Source organism: Mus caroli, unplaced genomic scaffold (genome assembly GCF_978045245.1).
Source record: "Mus caroli unplaced genomic scaffold, Mus_caroli_1 scaffold_4, whole genome shotgun sequence".
Lineage (NCBI taxonomy): Eukaryota > Metazoa > Chordata > Mammalia > Rodentia > Muridae > Mus > Mus caroli.
Genome location: NW_028227259.1, coordinates 121854049 through 121876716, shown reverse-complemented (window position 1 = coordinate 121876716; position 22668 = coordinate 121854049). Strand labels below are relative to the sequence as shown.

Below are 22668 nucleotides of genomic sequence, written 5' to 3'. Positions count from 1 at the left end.
TATAAACCACCCAGAACCAGGAAAGCCCAGGAGAGTGAGTGCCACACCCCATCTCCAGCCTCTCTCCCTTCCCACCCACCATCTGGCTCAGTCACCACTGTCTGCCCCCACTACCCCTCACCCCGTAAAAGCCACACCTTACCTTGTTGATTTTGTTGGTTTTGGGGAGAGTTTGACTGATGTGGAGATCTGAATATCGGGCAGGCTTCCGGACGGGGTTGTTGATGTCACAGGGCACCGACTCCGTTCGCACTAACCTTGCTGGGTCCGTAGGGTAAAAATAACAGAGAGAGTCTAAGTATCACGTTGGCTTTGGTCTTGTCAGGACAGCCCAGGTCAGATCCCACTTTGAAACCTACCAGTGACACTAGAAACACTAGAAATGATAGCCATGAATCACCATGACAAATGTTCTGGGTGTGCTCTGTGGTTTTTATACTCTTCATATTATGTGCATAGTGTGTGTGTGCGTGTGTGTGTGTGTGTCCATGCAAGGTATACTAAGGTATTTGTCACTCTAGATGTGTCACATGGGTGTGTGTACATGTGGGTGTGCGTGTGGTGGCCCAGGGGTCACCCTAGGTCTTTCCTTGATCTCACTCTCCCTTAATTTTTTTTAAATTAAGATTTATGTATTTATTTAATATATGTGAGTACACTGTGGCTGTCTTCAGACACACCAGAAGAGGGCATCAGATCCCATTATGGATGATTGTGAGCCACCATGTGGTTGCTGGGAATTGAACTCAGGACCTCTGGAAGAGCAGTCAGTGCCCTTAACCACTGAGCCATCTCTCCAGCCCTCCCTTAATTTTTAGAGATGGGCTCTGACACTCAACCTGGAGCACATCAGTTGGGCTTCACTGGCTAGCCAATGAGCTTCAGAGACCTGCCCACTTAGACCCCATCCCCCAGCACTGGTGTTACAGGTGTGTCCTGTCACCCTGGCATTTGGGCATGCCTTCTGGGGCTCAAAGCCCAGGTCCTCATCATGTGTGGCAGAATGGCAGGGACGAAGTTAACAACTGAGCCACCACCTCAGCATCTACATATTTTTTTCAGACATTTTTTATTTTAATTACCTATCCCCTCACATGTGTTTTTGGACAAGAGAAACGGGAAGCTGTTCTCTTTTGTTTCTTCTTTTCTCCCACACGGATGCTACTGCACAGGACTTAATGCCTTGAACTTCGCTTGCGATGTAAGAGGTCCCTGATCCCTGGAGGTCTGCAATTAGCGCACGCATCATGATGGGCACCTGTCCCTGTGTGTTCTAACTGGACATTAGGATGTCTTTTGTTATGTATGGAGTTTATCAGGACTAAGAAAACTGCCACACACTGGGCTGCATTTGTCCCAAATAACTATGGATACTGACAATAATGGCACAGCTCCTTTAGCCGTCCCCCTGGGTGTCACACCCAGAGCCAGAGCTGGGCACACAGGCAAGTGATGCTAAATAGCTGCTTCCTGTGGGGCAGAAGGACTCCATCCTCAAGCGCCTGCCTCTTGTTATTTCTGTCACTCATAAGGAACACAGCGTGCAACAGTAGCGAGTCCGCTCAAGTTCAGATTTGCCTGCCTGTCTTGCACCTCTCCTTCTTAGTTGTGTCTTGTTGGGGTGGGGGGTGGGGGGTGAGGGATGTAGAATTAAAGCTTTACTCTGACCCAGGGATTTAATTTCTCTGCTTAGCCTGAGCTGCCATTACCATGGAAACAGACTCTATTTTCAACTTCCCACCAACAGGGAGGTGGGGGGGGGGGAGAGTGCAAGAAGCCAGTGGACTTCCTCAGGAAAGTTCTCTTTGATTTACTTGCAAGACACCAGCCCTCCTGGGGCCCAGGGAGCTTGGCCTTGAAGGCAGGTGGGAGGAAGGAGGTCTTCTCCAAATACCAGACTCTGGGGGAGGCTCACCCTCCTACAGCCTGGGTCTCAACTTCCTGGGGGAGTTAACCTTCAAAGCACCCACTACGGGGTGGGATTCAGTGGGAGGCAAAATTCCCCAGTGATGCTGACCTTGGACTGGGGCTCTGGAGCTGTGTGAACTCAGGTTTCAAAATAGCCTTGCTAGGAGTGTTAAGGTTGCAGAGTGGGAAGAGGCAGGAGAGGAGGGAGCCAAACACTCCTCCCATCCTTCTCTCTTCATGGAGACCCAAGGTGGGAAAAACATCAAAACCCAACTGCCTCTGACAGCTCTGAGCCTGCTTTAGGGGAAAACTCACTTCTTGCCTGAAGCTTCTCTTAGGTTCATTCTTAAACTGGGTGGATACTCCCAGGCCATGTCTGAGCTGAGTAATGCCAGGGGAGATGGGAGGATGGAGACGGGAGATCCAGCCCGGTTTAAGCTTGTGTCTTAAGCTTGCTCTCTGGCAGATCTGAGGCTCCAGCCAACCTAGAGATGGGGCAGTGGCTGACAGCTGGCTAGGAAGTCGCTAACACTCAGCAGAAAGTCTAAGGCTCCTAAAACCACACAGGCTTCTACTTGAAATGTCACAGACATAGGTGACATAAGTCTGTCTGTCTGGATACTATAGTTGCGTACCCTCTCTGAGCAGTACTGCCTGGACTTTCCAGTGTCCCAGGCTCCATTTACCCAGCTTCTCTCATTCAGGATGTTTGCTTGGCCCTCATCAGCGTATGAGTTGGTACAACTCTTGTTCATGAACAATCCTTCCGGCTTGTGATGTGCATAGGACCCCCACCACCACCACACACACACCAGATCCAATTCAAAAAGGCAAGCACTGATCCATCATCTCTGGGGCAGGGGCAAGAAGTGTCTGGTTCACACACATGCATGGACCACACCTTTGCTGTAAAGAGAAGTGTGGGTTCTTTGAGTAAAGAGAAGTGTGGGTTCACTGCTTTGGGGAAGGAGCTAAAGTAGGATTACCCTGTAGGGAAGAGTTTTACTGGGAGAGGGTGATCTCCAATCAGGGGAGACAAGATCAGGCCTTGAATAAGCATTAAAAAGACAGAACATGATCAGGCCCGAATGAGAAGAACAGGCTTCCCTTGAAAACCCAGGGAGAAGTTTCATTTCTTTAATGATGTGTGACCCCTAGTAGATTGGTCTCACACCAGGGCAAGCTCCAATACCAGGACTAGCTGGGTGACATAAACTGGACTCAGTGGGGGAGGGGGGGAGGAGAAGAAGAAAGAACTCAAAGCAGCGTGGGAAGGGATGGGAGGCTGGGGATGGAAGGAGGTGGGGAAGGTGAGCATGTTCAGAACCCTTTGTCTGAGATGCTCAAAGAATAAAAGCATTGTAGGGAGAGAGAATGCCTGAGAGAGGGGGAGAAGAAGGAGGGAAAGAGAGAGGGAGGAAAGGAGAGAGGGAGGGAAGTAGAGAGGGAGAGAAGGAGGGAAGGAGATAGGGAGAAAGGGAGGGAAAGAGAGAGGGAGGGAAGGAGAGAGGGAGGGAAGGAGATAGGGAGAAAGGGAGGGAAAGAGAGAGGGAGGGAAGGAGAGAGGGAGAGAGGGAGGGAAGGAGATAGGGAGAAAGGGAGGGAAAGAGAGAGGGAGGGAAGGAGAGAGGGAGAGGGGAAAGGAAGGGGAGAGGGGGAGGAAAAGAAGAGAGAGAGAAACAAAATGGCAAGCAAGCATACTTAAAGGAAAAGAAACAAACCCAGATAGCTATCACAAACAAGATGACAGGGTGAGGGGAGAGAGAAGGAGCCTTTAGAGAACTTCCCAAACAAAAGACAATATCTGACTTTTACTTCCTTTCTGGGAGGTGGCTGGAAGGTCCACCTCATGTGATTTAGTCTGGGATATCCTAAACGGCAAGGAGAATGGAGGAACCAGGTACAGGATAGGACCATAAACAAGAGGTTGTAAAACAAAACAAAATAAAACAAAACAAAACACGCATAACATTGATGCTCATTAATCATCTGTCCCCAGAGAAAGAGAGAGGGCATCCAGAAGCTCACAGCCTGAGCTCTTTGGGCGGCAACATCTGACCATTTATACTGACTGACATCTTAGGAGCAGAGTTTTGACATCACAAGAAGGAGCAGCAGCATCAGGAGAGGTCTCTGCAAGAGTGAAACTGACCTGTCTCTGCCACCACCCAATAGGGATCGGGAAGTATCTGAAATCAAGCTGGGTGGGGAGGCTGCCTTGGAAGCCTGAGCACCAGAACCCACATCAGGGTAACAAGTGTTAAATACTTACCTCCTCGGTGGATAATCAGGAGGTGACAGGGCGGGGCTTCTTTGGTGCATTTATTGTGGCACTTTAACCTGAAAGACAGAGAAAAGGAAAGACGGATGTATAGCTTAATGGACAGATGGATGGAATAGGTGGGTGGAGTGGATGGACGGCTGAATAAATGAGTGGATGGATAGAGGGATGGATTGATGGATATAAATATGAATGGGTGGAGGGATGGATGGGTGCATGGATGGATGAGTGGATGGGTGGATGATGGATGGATGGGTGGAAGATGGGTGGATTGATGGATGGGTGGGTAGGTGGATGGATGGATGGATGGATAGATGAGTGGATAAATAGGTGTTGAGTTGAATGGATGGATATGTGAGTGGATAGGTGGATGGATGGATGGATGGATGGATGGATGGATGGATGGATGGATGAGTGGATAAATAGGTGTTGAGTTGAGTGGATGGATATGTGAGTGGATAGGTGGATGGATGGGTGGATGAGTGGAGGAAGAAGCAGATGGACACATGAGATGCCCCAATGGTCTGGAAAACTCCAGGCCCTGTGGACAGCAGTATATGAGATGCTTAGAGGCAGGAACCGCAAACATGATCCTTGGCAACCCAAATGATAATGAAGGAGAGGTGCAACTCTTCCAGTTCCACCCTGGGTGGTCCAACAGAAAGTAGCAACAGCTTTGCCAACAGTATCCACGTTACCTTCATACACTAAGATGTGGTTAGGATAATGGCTATATTCATCATCATCAATATTAATCACTGTCGTCAACATCGTCATCAAAAGCCACACCCCAACCTTAGTCATCAGAACCAAGTAACTCAAAGACTCATTCACCAGTCACCATACTACACATTACCCATACACTATGTCCTTTGAGTCTTACAACTGTAAGAAATAGCTAGCATCATCACTCCTGCTTTCTAGGTGGAACACTGACTCGGGCAGCATAAGAATGGAGAGTTTATGTGGGCCGAGGGCACGTTCCATCATACTGAGGAAGCCATGGTGGCAGGAGACTTGAGAAGGTTGGGGTGCTATGTGATATCCACAGTTATCCACAGAGAGAGGTGAACGCCAGGGCTCAGCCTGCTTTCCTAGTTGTATTCAGTCCCACAGGATGGCACCATCCACAATTCTCAGTACATTTTCCCACCCTGGTGAAACCTTTCTGGAAAGGTCCACAGAGACACATCCAGAGGTGTGTCTGATCCCAAATCCAATCAAATTGGATTAAAGGAAGCCACCACGGCTCCTGAGTGTCAGCTCTTATTGCTTTGAGGGTCATGGTTTATGAACCTGCCTGACATGTGTCCCTTTGAACAGGTTTCAGCTATCCCGGTCTCCCTGCTTTGAGCTCTGTCTGTCTTTCATGAAGATTCTCGATGATCAAAGTCAGTTCTTCCTAGTCTGCGCTACTGTCACGTCAACACATGTCTATTTTTCATGGCTGCATGCTAATAACATGGGTGCCTCGTGCTGTGACGTCCTGGTATGTGTATACATACAATAAGTAATGTTCGCATCAGGGTTCCTGGCTCACCTTGTATTTTGGATATTATTTGGAGAGTCCTCTATCACGATCCCCATGTTACAGACAAGGAAACCAATGCCTGGCACAGACTATCACAGAAGGTAGATTGGTTGTCAAAACATAGGTCTTTGTGATTCAAGACCAGACACTTAATTAGCCAGCTTGCAAGGGCAAGGGCTGGCCACATAGTAGGACCACAGACACTCCTGCCTGCCTCTCTGCTTCCCGTGCAGAGCAGAATGTGAGAAACTGAACTCGCCCCTGACCCACTGCCCCTGTGATCCGCCTGCCAGTCTCCCTCACGTATCATTTCTGAACATGGGCAGTACCAGAGAGCCTTTCTTTGGGTTGTAAAATTCTGTTCTTCCTGGGTCTGGGGACGGGGTGGGGAGAGCACACACCTCTAAAGGGTTGCAAGTCTACTCTACCCCTCCCTCATTCTTTCATGGAGAGAAGAGCCGTAAGGTAGCATCATGCTGTCCCTGGGTCTAGGGATCTGAGTCACAGACCACTGCACCACCCCAACCCCCAATCGTTTATGTAGAGTCTTCCTTTAGGCAATCTCAGGCTGGCGAGCTGGTCCCTGTTGGGCTGTTGAGTAGCCAGGGATAGAACAGTCAGACTTCTGTGCTGAGAGCCTCCCAAGAAGTTTCCAGAAACACTGGCTCAAATGAGAGGTCCCTGGGGGCCAGAATCAGACTGGAAGGCTCAGGCTAGAGCATTCAGAGCAATTAGCCCACTAGAAATGGTGAGGGAGTTGGTTTGTTAACTTTGCAAGAAGCCCTGGGACACTTAAGTAGGGAATGGGTTACAGGAAGTAGACGTGGGGTGGGAAGAGGATGAGAGACAAAGGGGGACTGTGGCTCCTTCTACTGCCACATCTGCGGCTTATCCAGCATTTCCTATGTCTAGATGCCCACCATAGCTCCTTTTACTGTGGCTTACCCAGCATTCCCTCTGTCTACAAGCCACCATGGCTCCTTCTACCGACACATCTATAGCTTACCCAGCATTCCCTCCGTCTAGACGCCCTGCCTTTGTCCGTCCTTGCTCTCAGGATAAAAGTCAGTCTCATACTGAAACCCAGCAAACCTCAGAGAATTTGCTTACTTTCCCTGGCATCCCCTCTGCCCCTTTAAAGCTGTGGCCAAAGCTCCTGCCTCACCAAGCACCCGCTCCTTCTAGTACAGCTCACTATCTCTCTAGACACCCTGAGCATCCCTGTTTCCTCCTGACACAGCGCTGCTAGCTCTCATCCCACATCAGCTCGACCACAGCTTCCTCCAGGGAACCTTCCCTGACTCTCCCTTCCCATCAGAAAGCCACACCCTGCCTTCTGAAATCATAGCCAATCCCCCTGTCCATCTTCCTGCCTGGCTTCTAGTGACCTGAGCAGAGAGCCATGCCATGTTTAGTGACATGTTTATTCCATGTTTAGTGACATGACTAGACATGTCATGCCACAGTGATGTGGCACATAGTAGGTACTCAGGACACATATGTAGTGGCTTAGTTAATATCAATTGGAGCCTCTAAAAGGAATGAGGTCTTTTCCATTGCAGAGCCCACAAAACAAGCTCCATATCTGGTTGCTAAGAGGCAGTTTTTGAACGGTGGGGAGGGGGGGGAAGGTGTTCAGACTTGAAGCCACACAGTTGGGTTTGGATGCTTTGACTTGTAAGGAAGGGATTTTTCTTTCTTCTTCTTATGCCTTCCCCAATACCACTCCAGTGTCCAGCACGGCCATTGGTTCATAGTAGGAAGCTGGTAATATACTTTCTGTATGCATTCAAGGACCCCCACCTTTCTGCTGTCTCCTTGGGCCTCAGTCTTCCTGACCTTAAAATGGATGTATCCATATCTGTATATTGTGGCATGATTGCTCAGGGTAAACAGATTACATACAAGCACCAAGCTTGCTTAGCTGGTCTTGAGTCCAGCTGAGCCCAGAAGAGTTCACCTGTATTCTCAGTATGTGGGAGGCTAGCATAGCAGGATTGTGAACCCCAGGCCAACTCAGAATTCATAGCAGGACCCTATCTCAAAAAAGTATAAAAACAACCCCCCCAACAAGTATCTTTATTGGGTCCTAGAACTGGGTTTTAAAGATGTCCCTGCTCTCCTCAGGAAAGAAGCAGCTTCTGAAACTCTAACTCGGGTTGAACAAGAGGATACAGGAGAAAGGGGGGACTTGGCTGGGCCCAATGACTTATTCACATCATCTACTTCACCCTGGGGACTGAATCTAGGACCTTGCCCAAACCAGGCAAGCACTCCATTGTTAAGTGAGGCTCCCAGAACCCGGCTTACTTCTCTTTAATATTTTTAAACACAGGGTCTCTCCAAATTGCCAGGGCTGGCTTGAAACTCACTGCATAGCCCAGGCAAGCATAGAAATAGTCATTTGCCTACCTGGGCCACCCAGGTAGTCACATGATCAGGCTGACTCAGATTTGGTCATCTGATGAAGATAATGACTCCTTTTGCCAGCAGCCCCCTTGGGGAACAGTGTTCCACACAAGTAACTTTTCCTCGGAACTGAGGCTTATCCTATTAAGCCTTGGGATCACAAGACAGTTAGCCATCTTCAGAGGAGGTTTTACCTGATACCTCTCTGAGATGCCCGGCTTGCACGGGGCAGATGGCGCCTTGTGCAGAGATGGCGCTCCACAGCTTGCAGAGATGTGTGACCTTCCTGGAGCCTCTGTGACGATGCTCAGGCATTGTGTCCATTCATGTCCCTTCAATCGCATAGTTAAGGCAGAGAGCTGATGACTGCTCAGCCTGACTATGAAGCCCAAATCTCTCTGTCTCTCTTTCTCGATCTGTCTTTCTGTGTGTGTGTGTGTGTGTGTGTGTGTGTGTGTGTGTGTATGTGTTCACATATGTGTGTATGTGAGTACATGTATGTGTAGGTGGGTGTTGTGGTAAATTACCTCATTCATGGATGTGAACTTAGAGTTTAGAGGTCAACCTTGGATACCATTCTTCCAGAGACATCCAACTTGTTCTGTGAGACAGGATATCCTACTGCGATGTGGGGCTTACTGTGATCTAGGCTGTCTGGTCAGCAAGGCCAGTCTCCACTTCTCCAGTACTGGAACCACCACTTCTGGACCACCACATCTCGACCATCACACCTGGATCGCCACCCCTGGACCACCACACCTGGACCACCACATCTGGACCACCATACCTCAACCACCACACCTGACTCTTTTGCATGGATTTTGGTGATCAATCTAAGTACTCCTGTTTTATGGGGAACATTTTTCTGTCTGAGCCTTAGCCCCTGGGTGACTTCTCTGCACCTAGGACCTTTTCTTGGTGTCTGGGGATCTCTCTGACTTATCATTCAGAAACACAAGGCACCTCATGTTCTGTATCTGAGTCTGAGGTCCACCCTCTTCTCAGTCTCTGCTGCGTTAGCTGGATCCTCCTACCCTTCTCCTTCTTTCTTGTAAAAGGGACACCCCAATGCCAAGACTAAATTCATCAAGTATTAAGGGCTGAAGAAATACAAGATGAAGTCAACATTTAGAATCCCATTAAATATGTTCTCTTGTTCAGGTTCCCATTTCTACAGTCAGGGACAAACCCAGATCCCATGGCAAGCGGGTCATTTAAGAGGCAAGCTTGGTCATGCTAGTAAGGTGACCCACTAAGTAGGGCATAGAGGGAAGGCAGCCACTGTCAGCTGAATTGAACAGGTTGGAGCTTTGGACAACCAGGGTCTATTACCCGCACGCATAGAGAGAGCCCTGGGTCATCCCCTGGCCAAGGAAAACCCATGTCGCTCCCGATCCCATGCTCACGTTAGGGCTCTCGATACTCGAGCCAGCCCATCTTTCTAGTCTGAAAGAGTCTCCCAAGCACAGAATCAATAATTATGGCTGCTCCCATAGTAAACAGGAAAGTGGCTACGGCTTTCTTGAAGACCTACTCAGTGTCAAGGATCTGACCTTGGTGCCTTACTTCCATCCTTAGCTCTGAGACCTCAAGAGGCAGAAGGTGTGACTCTCCCTACTTTACTGTGGAAGACACTGAGGTTCAAACTGGGTAGCTGACCTGGCCACATCAGCACATTCAGGAAGCAACGGGGTTGGAATTAGAACCCAAGTGTGATCAGAAGACTCTCCTGACCCTGTTTCCTGTTGGGAGCACCAAATCCCACCTGGGAATCCCTCAGGCAGTGACACTCTACTTACCTCAGAGGCTGAGACAAGTCCTCAGTCCCAACACACACTCATGGGGGCCCCAGAAACCCACACTGTAGCAAGTGGTCATCTGCTCTTCCAAAGACAGGGATGGGGTGATCTGATTGGGGGAAAGATGTCCATTTCCAGCTGGGCAGACAATACAACTGGGGCACATGGCGCAGAGCTCAGTTGGGGTCCCCCACCCACTGTCAGTTCCAGGGTTGTCATCTCAGCACCTGGCTAATCCTCTCAGCCTGATCAGCCATCTCTCTGTGTGCTGGCCCTGTTTCTTCTCATCTGAGCCTCAGGGTAAGGTGGAAGAGCCCCCAGACATGGGAGATGTTTTCCCTGTTTTTCTGTCTGTCTGCCCAAGTAAAGTTAAACCAAATTGTTCATCTTTTCCCTTTTTTAGCATATGGAATCACCTTTCGAAGTGGGCTTCTTGTAAGGGATGCAGGGTGAAGGGTAAAAGGAAACATTTCTCCCTGGCTGCTTCTCGGGTAGAGTTCAGCTTTTCCGAGTCAGACACTTCTTAGATCAACTCCCACTCGACATCAACAGGTTCTCTGACTTGAGGTTTCCCAGATATCATTCTCAGTGTGTCATGGTCCTCCAAACCCTCCAAGGGCCCCCCTTACTACAGAACCCAATTCAGGCTCCCTGTGTGGCTTTGGAGGGCCTGACCACATTCTCTTTTCCTTTCCTTTCCTTTCCTTTCCTTTCCTTTCCTTTCCTTTCCTTTCCTTTCCTTTCCTTTCCTTTCCTTTCCTTTCCTTTCCTTTCCTTTCCTCTTTCCTTTCCTTTCCTTTCCTTTCCTTTTTCCTTTCCTTTTTCCTTTCCTTTCCTTTTTTTTCCTTTTTTTTTCCTTTTTCCTTTTTCCTTTTTCCTTTTTCCTTTTTCCTTTTTCCTTTCCTTTCCTTTCCTTTCCTTTTTCCTTTCCTTTCCTTTTTCCTTTCCTTTCCTTTCCTTTCCTTTCCTTTCCTTTCCCCCCTCCCCTCCCCTCCCCTCCCCTCCCCTCCCCTCCCCTCCCCTCCTCCCCTCCCCCCTCCCCTCCCCTCCCCTCCCCTCCTCCCCTCCCCCCTCCCCTCCCCTCCCCTCCCGTCCCCTCCCTCCCCTCCCGTCCCCTCCCCTCCCCTCCCGTCCCTCCCCTCCTTCTGTGCTTCAACAACCTGGCCTCACTGGAAAGTAACCTTTGATCCTGAAACTGTCAAGCCTGTTTGTTCCCAGACGTACAAGAAAGTGACCCCAGACACACTCTAGCTCCCTAGTACCACAACCCAAAAGTCCATCGGTCATCTTCTACTTCCAGGAAAGATGGCTCAAAGGGAGAGCGTGATGCCTCTGAGAAATGGAGGGGAACTCTTTGGTCCAGGGTTACAGCTGAGCCCAGGTTCTCACACTCTGTCCTGCATGCTTCAAGGGAAGCAGAATAGGGGACAGCAGCTGCACTGTGGCCAGCCCTTGGTCCCCACAGAATGGTTAAGTGTCCAAGGAGTTGAATTAAGGGCATCTGTGCTTGGGTGGCCAGTATGCCCACTGTGAGAGGCTTCAGAGGCCTCTGTTTCCTCATCTGTAACATGGGGTGATAGTAACCTCTGGCCGCCTTCCAGGTTTATAACGTGGACAAAAGGCGAGCACGCTTCTAAAGTGTTTAGCAAAATGCCTGCAATAAGATGAGGCTTCAGTGCCTAATGTCATCATTACCAGCACCAGCACCAGCACCATCCTCCTCCTCCTTCTCCTCCTCCTTACCATCACCACCACCATTATCACCATAACCATCATAATCACTATCACATCATCATCACAATAGCCACCATCATCACCATTATTATTACCACGACCCCCCCAATTCCCGCTTACATGAATCTCTTTCTTACATACAACTCTAATAGGATTCAATTTTTTCCTATAATAATAAAAACTATTGCACATAAGAGATGCTTAATTCCAGAATGGGTTTTGCAAGAAGTAAAGTGTTTCTATTCGTGGAAAAGCGAGTTCAGGCTTCAAGCGGGTGATCTCCAAAACGCATGCTCGTAATTACATCCTGCCAACATCCTGCCTGGTGGACAGCCTCCCGGGCCTCCAGGAACTCCACAGCAGCTGCGGCAGCTGCACCCATGGGTCCCCAGTTTGGTAAGGGTGGAGCAATGGGCTCCCACACCAACCTGGCTACCTTGACTTTTCACTTACCTATCACCTGTGGCTACAGCCATTTTGCAAACCAAGCACTTTGCAAGCAAGATGTTGTAGGTCAGTGCCAGAGCACACACAGGTAAGGAGAATGTACAGGGCACGCGGTGATTGAAAATGCAGTGAGCGGATACTGTAATGCAGCTGAATTGTAAAAGGGCCAGGAGCCCCATCTAAGTGCAAATGAGTGACCAGTAATGTGGAACGAAAGCAGAGTCAGCCTGTTCTACCAAGCAGGTAAGGGACTTGGACAGGGTGGGCATCCAAAGAGCCCAGGAAAGGTGGAACACATGCCTTAGCCAAGGCAGACGTCTCATGAGGCTGCTGCCCCACTTACTAGAGAATTGATCAGCAGGTTCACACCTATCGAGGCTGACAATGGCCTTAATGGGAACACGTTCATCAATGCTCTGGCTAGCACCAACTTGCCTCTGTGGCAAGGTGTCTAACTCAGGGCTGACCAAGGAGTTTGTTCATGCACTTGGGACTTTGGCTAGAATGGGGAAAGTGGCTATAATCACTCTGTAATTATGAGCTTGGAAACTCCCATAAGTCATCTTCAAGCCTTAAGGTGGGAGTATATCACCAGAGCGTGAAGGCTTGGTAATGCATCTGTGGGAGTGCTGGGTAAGTGACTGGCCACTGACATCCTGAACCTGGAGAGTGTAGGCAGCCGGTCCTTTGGTTGGGAGCAGTTCATTTATTCTGCAAACCCATTTCTCTAAACCAGTGGCAAAGGTGCCTCTTTATCTGGCAATGTGTATAGACTTTTTCTGTTGTCATTCCTGGAGAGGGGGGGGGGGGCGTGTCACACAGAATCACCACACTATGAGGGCTAGGTGCCCTGGGGCAAGTTATAAAGTCTGGTGTGAAAGAGAAGTTTAGGCAGCTAAAACATACAGGGTTAGTTTAAATGTTATGTTTCTATCGGTGGCTTGGGATAATGTCTTCCTCTTTATAAACGTTACTTCTAAGTGCATGTGTATTATGGACATGAGGGCAGGTCGCTCAGAGGCCAAAAGAGGGCGCCAGATCTGGAGTTATAGGCAGTTGTGAGCAGCCGGAAGGGGGTGCTGAAGCTTGAACCCAGGTCCTCTGAAAGAGCATCAAGCACCCTTCACCACTGAGCCGTCTCTCTAATCCCAGCCCTGTCACCATCACAGCAGTAGTAGCCGGGACAGAAAGAAAAATACATCCTAGGTTCAGTTTTCTTTTGCTACCATGAAAGCCACTCAGAATACTCGTGTGTAAATTACTGTTTGCCTATGAGAAACTGGATGAGGCCAGATGTGTGGCACATGTCCCTAGCAATGGGGAGCCTGAGGCAGGAGGATGATTGTAAGTTTGAGGCCAGCCTGGGCTATCTAGCTGAGTTGCAGGCTGGCCTAAGCTACAGAGAGAGAGAGAGAGACAGAGACAGAGAGAGAGAGAGAGAGAGACAGAGACAGAGAGAGAGAGAGAGAGAGACAGAGACAGAGACAGAGACAGAGAGGTTTCCAATAAATGAGATCTAGGGGCTTTAGACCGCCATAGAAGAAACTCTGAGTGGGGTGGGACACAGACAACCAAAAGCCAGGAAACCCACTGCAAGCGCAGACCCTGGCAGCTGAGTCCGTACTGATGAGACAATGCAGAATAGTGCTGACATCCGGCCTCTCTGCACGCAGCTCCCTTCCACACTCCTGAACCGATTAGATGAAACGCCTCGATTTAGATAACTGGAAATTGCTTTTCTGAGTCTTAATTTCCTATTAGCTCATTAATCTCTCTATTCAGACTCCCAACAAGACAGCTGATGATAATTCCGGAGGAAGTGGGCACTTAAGAGGAGAGCTGTGGAGGGGGAGGGGGCTAGGCACGAAGGAGACATATCTGCCTTCCTGGGTGGAGGGCTATCCCAACATTAATTTGCAAAGGCAGCAATGGCGCCAGTTTTCACTAATTGGCGCTCCTAATGGGCCAGGTAAGGGGAGAGAGCCTGCATTCTAGCAGGCCAATTACGTTGTCATTTTCTTTTTTAAACAGTGTTAGTAGTGACTTCTCTCACGGCTGTGAAAAAACACAGCAAAGGCAAACTTTGGGGGAGGAAGGGTTAACTTCAGCACATTTTTCTAGGGTGTGGTCCATCATGGTGGGAAGTCCGGGAGGCAGGAGGATGAGGTGGCTGCCACATGGCCCCCATAGTCAGGGATTGGAGACAGATGAGCACCTGTGCTCACTTGTGAGTCCAACCAGGTCCCCAGCCCATAGGTAAGGTGGGTCTTTCCATCTCAACTAATCTACTCCGGAAACTTCAGACACTCCCAGAGGTATGCCTCCTGCAGAGTCTAGATCCTCTCAAGTTGATGCTCTACAATAAACTTCTACTGAGGCGCATGTCACGAAGCCATTTTAGAGAACAGGAAACGGAGGCACAGAACTGACCACATGGCAAACATGAGGTGGCATCAGGAGTCAGAGGCATGTCCCACCCATCCGGGGACTTTATCCATTTTATCCCCTGCCAATGCTTCCAGTACCTGGACTCCCTTTAATACAGTATATTAATGTTTAATACCCTCAACCCCCAAATCTGAAATCCAGAATGACTTCCGACTTGAAACGTTCTGAGCACTCACGAGACCACAGGTGGAGCACTATCCACAGCTTACCTTGGAGTTAAAATATGAGTTCACCAAAAATACTCTGCAAAGGAAGTTCAAGTTTTAGATTTAAACTTGGCCTTCATCTCCCAAACACCTCAGATAGGCAAATGCTTGCATTATGCAGACGTTTCAAAGTCAGAACACATCTCAAACCTAAAACCATTTTTGGTCCCAAGCAGTATAGAAGTATAGGTGAGGGTTTCTTATCCTGTGATATTAAGTATCCAGCTGGTAACCAAGCAATACAGACTAGCGTTTCTTAACCTGTGATACTAAGCATCCAGCTGGTATTAGCAGGTGACTGATGAAATGCTCTTGCCCACTTCTGCAAGAAGTGACCTCCAGCCTCCTCCTTCTCAGGGCCACCTCTCTGAAAGGTCCCTCATCACTGTCCTTCCTCCCTGTCCTTCCTTCCACTCAGATGCACTTTTCTGCTGAGTCTTAAGTCCTTGACTATGGATCCTGCATATTGCCTGTTCCTATCCCTCACCCAATCCTCTAAGACCCCACTCAATATGTTCCTTTTTTTTTAATACTTGAAAAACATAAGCAAATAAATGTCCACCCTCTCTCCTTAACTGATGCTCCCTGGGAGGATGAGTTTCAACTGATAGCTTCAGTGCACATACATAGGTATATCATGGGCCTGGATCTTATTTCTGTTGTAGCTGACAAAGGTATATGGTCTGGACAAAGCATGCCAGGACACTGTAACAGCTGCGGCAGCTGTTGTTACTGTTGAATGGCTGAGCACATTGGTAAAGTCACAGGTACCATCCAACCAGAGTTGACCTGAATTCTGACCCACCCCTCCATGTGCTAGGAGCTATTTTGCACAAGGTGGAGTGTGTGTGTATGTGGGGGGGGGGGAGGTCGTGGATAACAGTGATATTAAGGTGAGGACATTTCAATGACTCCCTCCAGTAGTCCAGTAGTGGGCGCCAACATCATGTATACTCTTCAGAGGAGAAAAAGGCCAAGATTACAATTATGGGCCTCTTAGGAGTTCAAGCAGAGATGGCACCCAACGTTAGTATTAGTGGCTTCCAGCACCTCAGCTCTGTGGGGCTGGCCCTCTCTTCTGTCCCCAGCCACCTCTCTAGACCCTTGGCAGGGTCTTGGGTTTTGCTCATTACTCCTAGAACAGAAGGCTGGGTGGAAAAACTACCTCCGGGTCCCACCTCTAGTGCTGAAAATTGAAAAGGCTTGAGAAGTGTTCAGCCTTGCTGACTCCTGGCTGAGTCCCTGTCACCTAATTACTTGACTTCAAAGCCTCTACACAGCAGGTGTGAGGATGTGAAAGCCATTTCCTCCACAGGACACAGCATGAGTTGATACAGTCAAGATGAGTCTCTAAGGCCGCAGGTGTACTGGGGAGATCAGGCAGCCTCTGAGCCAGACCCAAGCACCTGCCCCTGTGCATCCTAGAGTCAGAAAGCTAAGGGGCCACCTGAGAGTCGGGGTCCACAGAGGACATTAGCTCAGAATGCTAATATATAGCAATTACTATCCCAACTGCCCTAAAGGATCTCCAGGGGCTGGAAATAATTAATCCTCCCCACAGCCCAGGCTAGCAGGGAGCTCATCCTGGCTGACTTACTCAGGTGAAACCACCAGACAGGCATTTTACAAGATTCCTGGAGAGAGAGAGAGAGAGAGAGAGAGAGAGAGAGAGAGAGAGAGAGAGAGAGACTGACTCTTACTGAGTGTCTCCTATCAGTTATATTGTCTGTTTTGTGATTGTTGAACCTGAGGAACTAGTGAATACATGTGTACAAATATATGCAGAGCTACACATGACATGTGTGTGCATATATGCAGAGGTACACATGACATGTGCATGCATACATGCTGAGGGACACATGACATGTGTACATATATATAAAGGGACACATGACACTTGTATGCATACATGCTGAGGGACACATGACATGTGTGCATATGTATGCAGAGGGACACATGACATGTGTGTGCATATACATGCAGAGAGACACATGACATGTGTACATATATATGCAGAGGGACACATGATGTGTATATATGCATGCAGAGGACACATGACATGTGTACATATATATGCAAAGGGACACATGACATGTGTGTGCATACACGCAGAGGGACACATGATATGTATATGCATACATGCTGAGGGACACATGACATGTATACATATATATGCAGAGGGACACATGATGTGTATATATGTATGCAGAGGACACACGACATGTGTACATATATATGCAAAGGGACACGTGGCATGTGTGTACATATATGCAGAGGGACACATGAGGGACAGAAATGTGAGATAACTTGCCCATGGTCACACAACTAAGTGGCAGGTACAGGGTTTGAACCTGGTTCATTCTGTCTCCAGAACCCATGGCTGGTGTCCATGTTATCCCTTGCCTCCTTCCTAACATTCGGTCAGACATGACAGAATGTGAGTAAGACAGGAGTAAGGGTGAAGGTCAGGGTGGTCCGACCTCCCAACCAGAATTAGCATCCAACATGAAGCCATGGAAAGAGAGAAGCAGGAGTTAAGGGGCCTGAGTTCAAGTCCTCCCTCCCCCATCTTAGCTGGGACCTTTCCAAGCTGAGACACAACATTTACAGATATTAAAGTGGGAGAAATCATAACACACCTTCAGGGATGGCACACAATGAGAAAGAATAGAGGAGAAAGAATTTTACAAACTATCCAAGGGATCTGCAAACCACAGGGCTGGAGCCATGTTGTCCACTGTCTGCATAAATAAGAAGGTTTTATTGCACCAAACCCACTGCCATAACTATTTCTGAATTGTCTGTGGCTGCTTTTAAGACACAGGAGTCAGTTTTGAGCATCTGTAAGGGAAACACAGAGGCCCCAGAGACCCACTACAGGGCCAGGCAGTGGTGATGCACACCTTTAATCCCAGCACTTGGGAGGCAGAGGTAGGCAGGTTTCTGAGTTCGAGGCCAGCCTGGTCTACAGAGTGAGTTCCAGGACAGCCAGGGCTACACAGAGAAACCCTGTCTCAAAAATCCAAAAGAGAAAGAAAGAGAGAGAGAGAGAGAGAGAGAGAGAGAGAGAGAGAGAGAGAGAGAGAGAGAGGAAGAAAAAGAAAGAAAGAAAGAAAGAAAGAAAGAAAGAAAGAAAGGAAGGAAGGAAGGAAGGAAGGAAGGAAGGAAGGAAGGAAGGAAGGAAGGAAGGAAGGAAGGGAAAAAGGAAAAATTGCTACAGAGCAACTAGAAGAAAAGTTTGCTGATGACTGGTCAGTAACACTGTGTTAGTTACTTCTGCTGTGACAGAGGTCCTGGGACAACTATAGCTCGGGGACATAGTCCACCATGTGGGGGACATGGTCCACTACGTGGGAAAGCCTGGTCGTGGGAGCATGAGGTTCTGCCATAGCAGCAGTGAGGACACAGAGAGTTGGTGGGAAAGGAGCCAGCCTAGGACAATTCACATCTATTCCTATAGCCCAGTGTCTGCAGCTAGACCCCAAGTTCAAAAGGATCATCCAATTCCCAAAACACAAGCTGGAGAACCAAGCACCCAATCACATGAGACTGTGGAGAAATACTTCCTAGTCAAAACCATAATGGAGGCCCTGCATGTGCGAATGAGAGCCCCATACCGGCCCCACCCACTGTGCCAGCACCCCTCCTCCCACCTCTCAGCTCCGGCTTTCCTCAATTGTTCTTGATACCCTCCTCAAGCACACAGCCCTGCCTGGGACCTTTCTAAAATACAAAGCCAAAAAAAAAAAAATCATCTCTCCCAGAGTCAAGAGCTCACACTTGCTGGACCACGCCCATGCCCATCTCCCACACTGGCTGGCATCTGGCATTGTAAAACTGTCCCTTAAAGAAAAAGCACTCACTTGCAGTTTTTACACTTGAGGCCAAAAAGCATCCCTTTCCCGCAGACCGTGCACGTCTGAGACATCCAGTACTTGGTGGAAAACCTGTGGGAAAGAAACAGGAAATGTCCAAGGTGAGTCACTGTCCACACAGCCAGCAGGATGCACCCCGAGGATGGGAAGCTGATACGCTCTGGATGCCAGCCTTGTTTGTTCCAAGACATGTGGCAACTAAGTTTCATCAAGTTGCCTAAACCAAGAAACCTCAGTCTCCTTGCCTGCAAAGTGGGGTAATCGTGCCGGTGTGTTGAAGGTGTCACAGCATCTGAGACATAGGTAATGCTCAATGAACTGGACTGTGACTGTGAGTACCTTGAGTGTTCATTACGGTCAGGGATTCATTCAACAAACATACTTTGGTTGGTCTACGTTCAGTTCTCTAAGAGAGCAATAGGCCCTCTAAATTGAGTAGAAGTAGAGTGTTTCCCACTCCCAATCCCACCCAGACAAACAAAAGCCTTGCCTGACCATCCTGCCCATCTTCCCTCAGTCAATGCCACCTGCTGCAAACAGTATGGAAACCCCCATACATCACCAATTCAGTTTGGAAGTCACTAGATTAACTCACAGATCACCCCTCAGGCACTGTCCTGTGCTTCCTGTCTTGAGATAGGAGACAGAGGTGGAGGCTGGAGCCGGCAAAAGCATTGAAGGTTCCCAGGTCACAGTTAATTTTAATTTTCAATTTGCGCCATCGCCGGCAGTAGTTGTAGCTAATCTCCACAGCCTCCTCCGGAGTGTCAAAGGGGAAACTTGGACGCAGTTACATAACTCAGACACAGGGAACTTTGAAGGGGAGGAGCCTGCCTCCCTCGGCTGGCCCCTCTCGTGGGATCTGGGTCAGACCTCCAAACACAGTGAGCCATCATCAGCCTGGAGCTGCCACAGCTAAGCAAACAGTAATATTCACAGCGGAGATGCTGGCTGGCCTGTGTTCCCTCTCTAGCTTTGGACTTGGGTTTGGCTGAGCCCCTTTGGGTCTTAGCAGGGCTTAGTGGGTCTATTCTGCACACTGGGGTTGCTCAGGGGAGGTGATGGCAAAAAACCCACACACTGGCTAAGCGGCACAGGAAGAGGGGAAGGTGTGAGGGGCCTGCAGGCTGTTTTCTCTCCTCTCCAGCCTTGTCTGTCCCCTGGGTGAGTGTTCTCTGCTGTCTGGCTCCTGCTGTGATAATTCTAGTGACAGAGAGCGAGATCTATTGCCTCTAGTGATGTATTTTTAAGAGACAGGGTTTTATTACGAAGCCCAGGCTATCCTTGAACGCTTGACCCTGAGCCTCGCCCTCCTGTGTGCCAGGACTGCTAGCGTGTACCATTGCACCCGATGACACAGGGAATGGGTTGTTAACATCATTTCTTTACCAGGCAAGGAGACTCTCCTTCCTGGCATCTAGCCAGGGGCTGGGAATGGGGGGTGAGGCTGAAGAGCTGATGGCCAACAGGAGGCCCTCACTGCACCAGGGAGCCATCTCTGGGGCCCGTGGTGGCCAGCCTGCCTGATTCCTCTATATACCAGGGTCTGAAGCTGGGCAGTGCCAAGTTCCAGTGTAATGGTGAGAAAGTCCAGGGGTGGGCGCCAACCAGGTGAGGCTGAGGTGAGAGTATCTCCAGGCAGGGGTGTGACTGAGCAGCAAGGATGACCAATCTGGAGGGGTGGCTGAGCCAGAGATGTGGTTAACACAGAGGTGGAAATGAACCACAGCCATAGGCAACCCAGGAGTGAGTGGAATGAGGGATCGTGGCCAGCCCAAGGTGGAACTGAGCCAGAAAACATTTTACAAGGCCCTTGTCTTGCCTTCCCTCCCCTCCACAGCTCAGCCCCCTAACCATTGCCCCACCTGGTCACTGACATGTCCATCACTATTTCTCAGGGTTACACCTACACCAAGGTCTCCCTTGGTTTGAGTGCTGACATTTTTCTTTAAGAGCTGTTGATGAGTCGCCGCAATGGAGTGCTCTGTCCAGCCTGGCTCCAGGCTAAGGCTGTGTGTCTGTGTTGGTACCTGGTGTTTCTCCCCTCAGGCCTCTGACAGACCTCTGGGGACTGTCATGGCTTGTTGGCAGACCCTCTGCTGACTGGCCAGCTCCCCAGGGGCACAGACCTAAGTCCCATGGTGTTGACAGTAGCACTCTGTGCTGCAACACTGACACAAGCCCTCTGCATGTTGGAAGAAAGGCTCCCTGAAGGAGCAAACAGGAGCCCAGCTGGCTGCCTGGGGAGGTATCTCAGATCTCATGGGCTGAGCATAATTTATTAGCTTTCCATCCCTTCTCTTAGCCAAGGAGGCCTCAGTTTCCTCTCAGCAGTGAGCTTTGCCATCCTGCCATCCCAGCCTGACTTCCCCTCTTTTCCCCTGAGTCTGTGAGGAGACTGGAACACAATGTGTAGAAAGCTCAATCTGGGAGAGTCAAGAAGTTGTTGGAAAACAAATTCTAGGCTGTGGGGGATCCGAGGGAAGGCCTCCCACTCGCCTATTAGCCTGTTTCTTTGGGCTAACCTCTAGCAATGCGTTTAGCTGGCCACCTTGAGTTTCCTTGAATAGGGAGCTCTGCTGTGGAGCCTGAACTACTTATTAGTATCAGCGAGGTGTGTGCGCAGTGCACATCGTCATCTTATTTATAAGCAGGATGCATGAACTTACGGGATTTGGCTTAATTCTTACAAGAAAATAAAGTTTCTCCTCTAACTGTGGTTTGATGTCACTCTCTCTATAGTGACATCTTGTTTAATGTTATAGTTTAATGTTATTTCTTTGAAGATCTTGACTGTAATATCCCAGGGTCTTGCTTTATTTCTCTCATTGTCTGGTATGTGTTTTTTTAATAATAAAAACATCACTTGGACAAAAAGTGGAGCCCAGAGAAGTTAAGTAATCTCTCAAGGCTACAAAGTGTTACCAGGAGGGATTAGAACTCAGCTCCGCCTGACTATAAAGCCTTTCTGCTTTTAGCTGCTTGCTGTCGGTTTGACCAAGGCAAGGCTGTGATGCAGACAGCCTTGTCGGTCCAGCAAAAGACAGGACATGGCAGCATGGAAGCTGGGGATGGACACATTACAGGTCCCCATAGGATTCAGCCCCCTTCACCACCATCAGCCTCCTACCTACCTGTGCTTGATGGAATTGCCAAGGTCTCTGCGTGGGATCTGTGGTGACCAGCGAGGTACAGAGAGTGTGTCTGTGGGGACAAGAACAGACAGGAAGGTCAAAGGCTCGGCCGTCTCTGCCTGGGCCCTGGGAAAAAACAGGAGCCCCAGCCTCACTGGCCTCAGAAAGGTTCCCTGGATGCTTCAGCCTGCTGAGCCATGGAAGTGCCCAGTTTAGGTCATGGGCTCTCAAGTCCCAGGAGACTCCCCAGGCAGGGCAGGCAGCAGTTGCTGTCTACCAGCCGAGGTAGGGCATGCAGAAGCATACCAGTCAGTCTAGCGCTCAGGCTGAGGCAGGAGGACCTTGAGTTCAAAGTCATTCTGCACTACATTGTAATAAAAGCAGAGAAGAAAGGAGGATGGAAGCTGTATGTGTGAGACCCTGGAATGACTCAGTGATGGATGAAGGCTTTGCCAACAAACCCGAACACCTGAGTTTGATGGCCGGGTACCACACGGTGGAAGGAGAGAACTGACTCTTGCAAGTTGGCCTCCACACGTGTGCTCACATACACATACAACTGATTAATTAATTAATTAAATGATATTAATTAATGATTAATTTGTAATTAATCATTAATTAAATGTTATTCCTTTAAGGGTCTTGATAATATAATGGCCAAGTTCTAGATCTTCTGAAATGCTGAGCCCCCCCCTCCACTCCACCCTCATTGCCCACCCCCACCACCACCGCTACTTCTCCTGCTCCAGCCTCCTGGAAGACCTTGGCAGGCAGCAGACATAAAACAGCCCTAGACAGACAGGGAGAGAGGCAAGTGGCCAACCCCATGCCAGCACCCACTTCTCAACCAGATGGATGGAGCCTTCTGGGGGCCTCAGGGCTGCAGATGCAGTCCT

The 22668-nt window shown here is 49.2% G+C and overlaps 1 protein-coding gene across 1 annotated transcript in view; it reads right to left on the bottom strand.

The window, feature by feature from the left end:
* The window catches only part of Ksr2 (kinase suppressor of ras 2), a 372315-nt gene that overhangs the window by 86143 nt on the left and 263504 nt on the right, over positions 1-22668 (bottom strand). Inside the window, 4 exon segments of the mRNA XM_085837085.1 lie at positions 143-294; positions 4181-4248; positions 18627-18710; positions 21773-21842. Of these exon segments, the coding sequence (XP_085693211.1) occupies positions 143-294; positions 4181-4248; positions 18627-18710; positions 21773-21842 (374 nt within the window).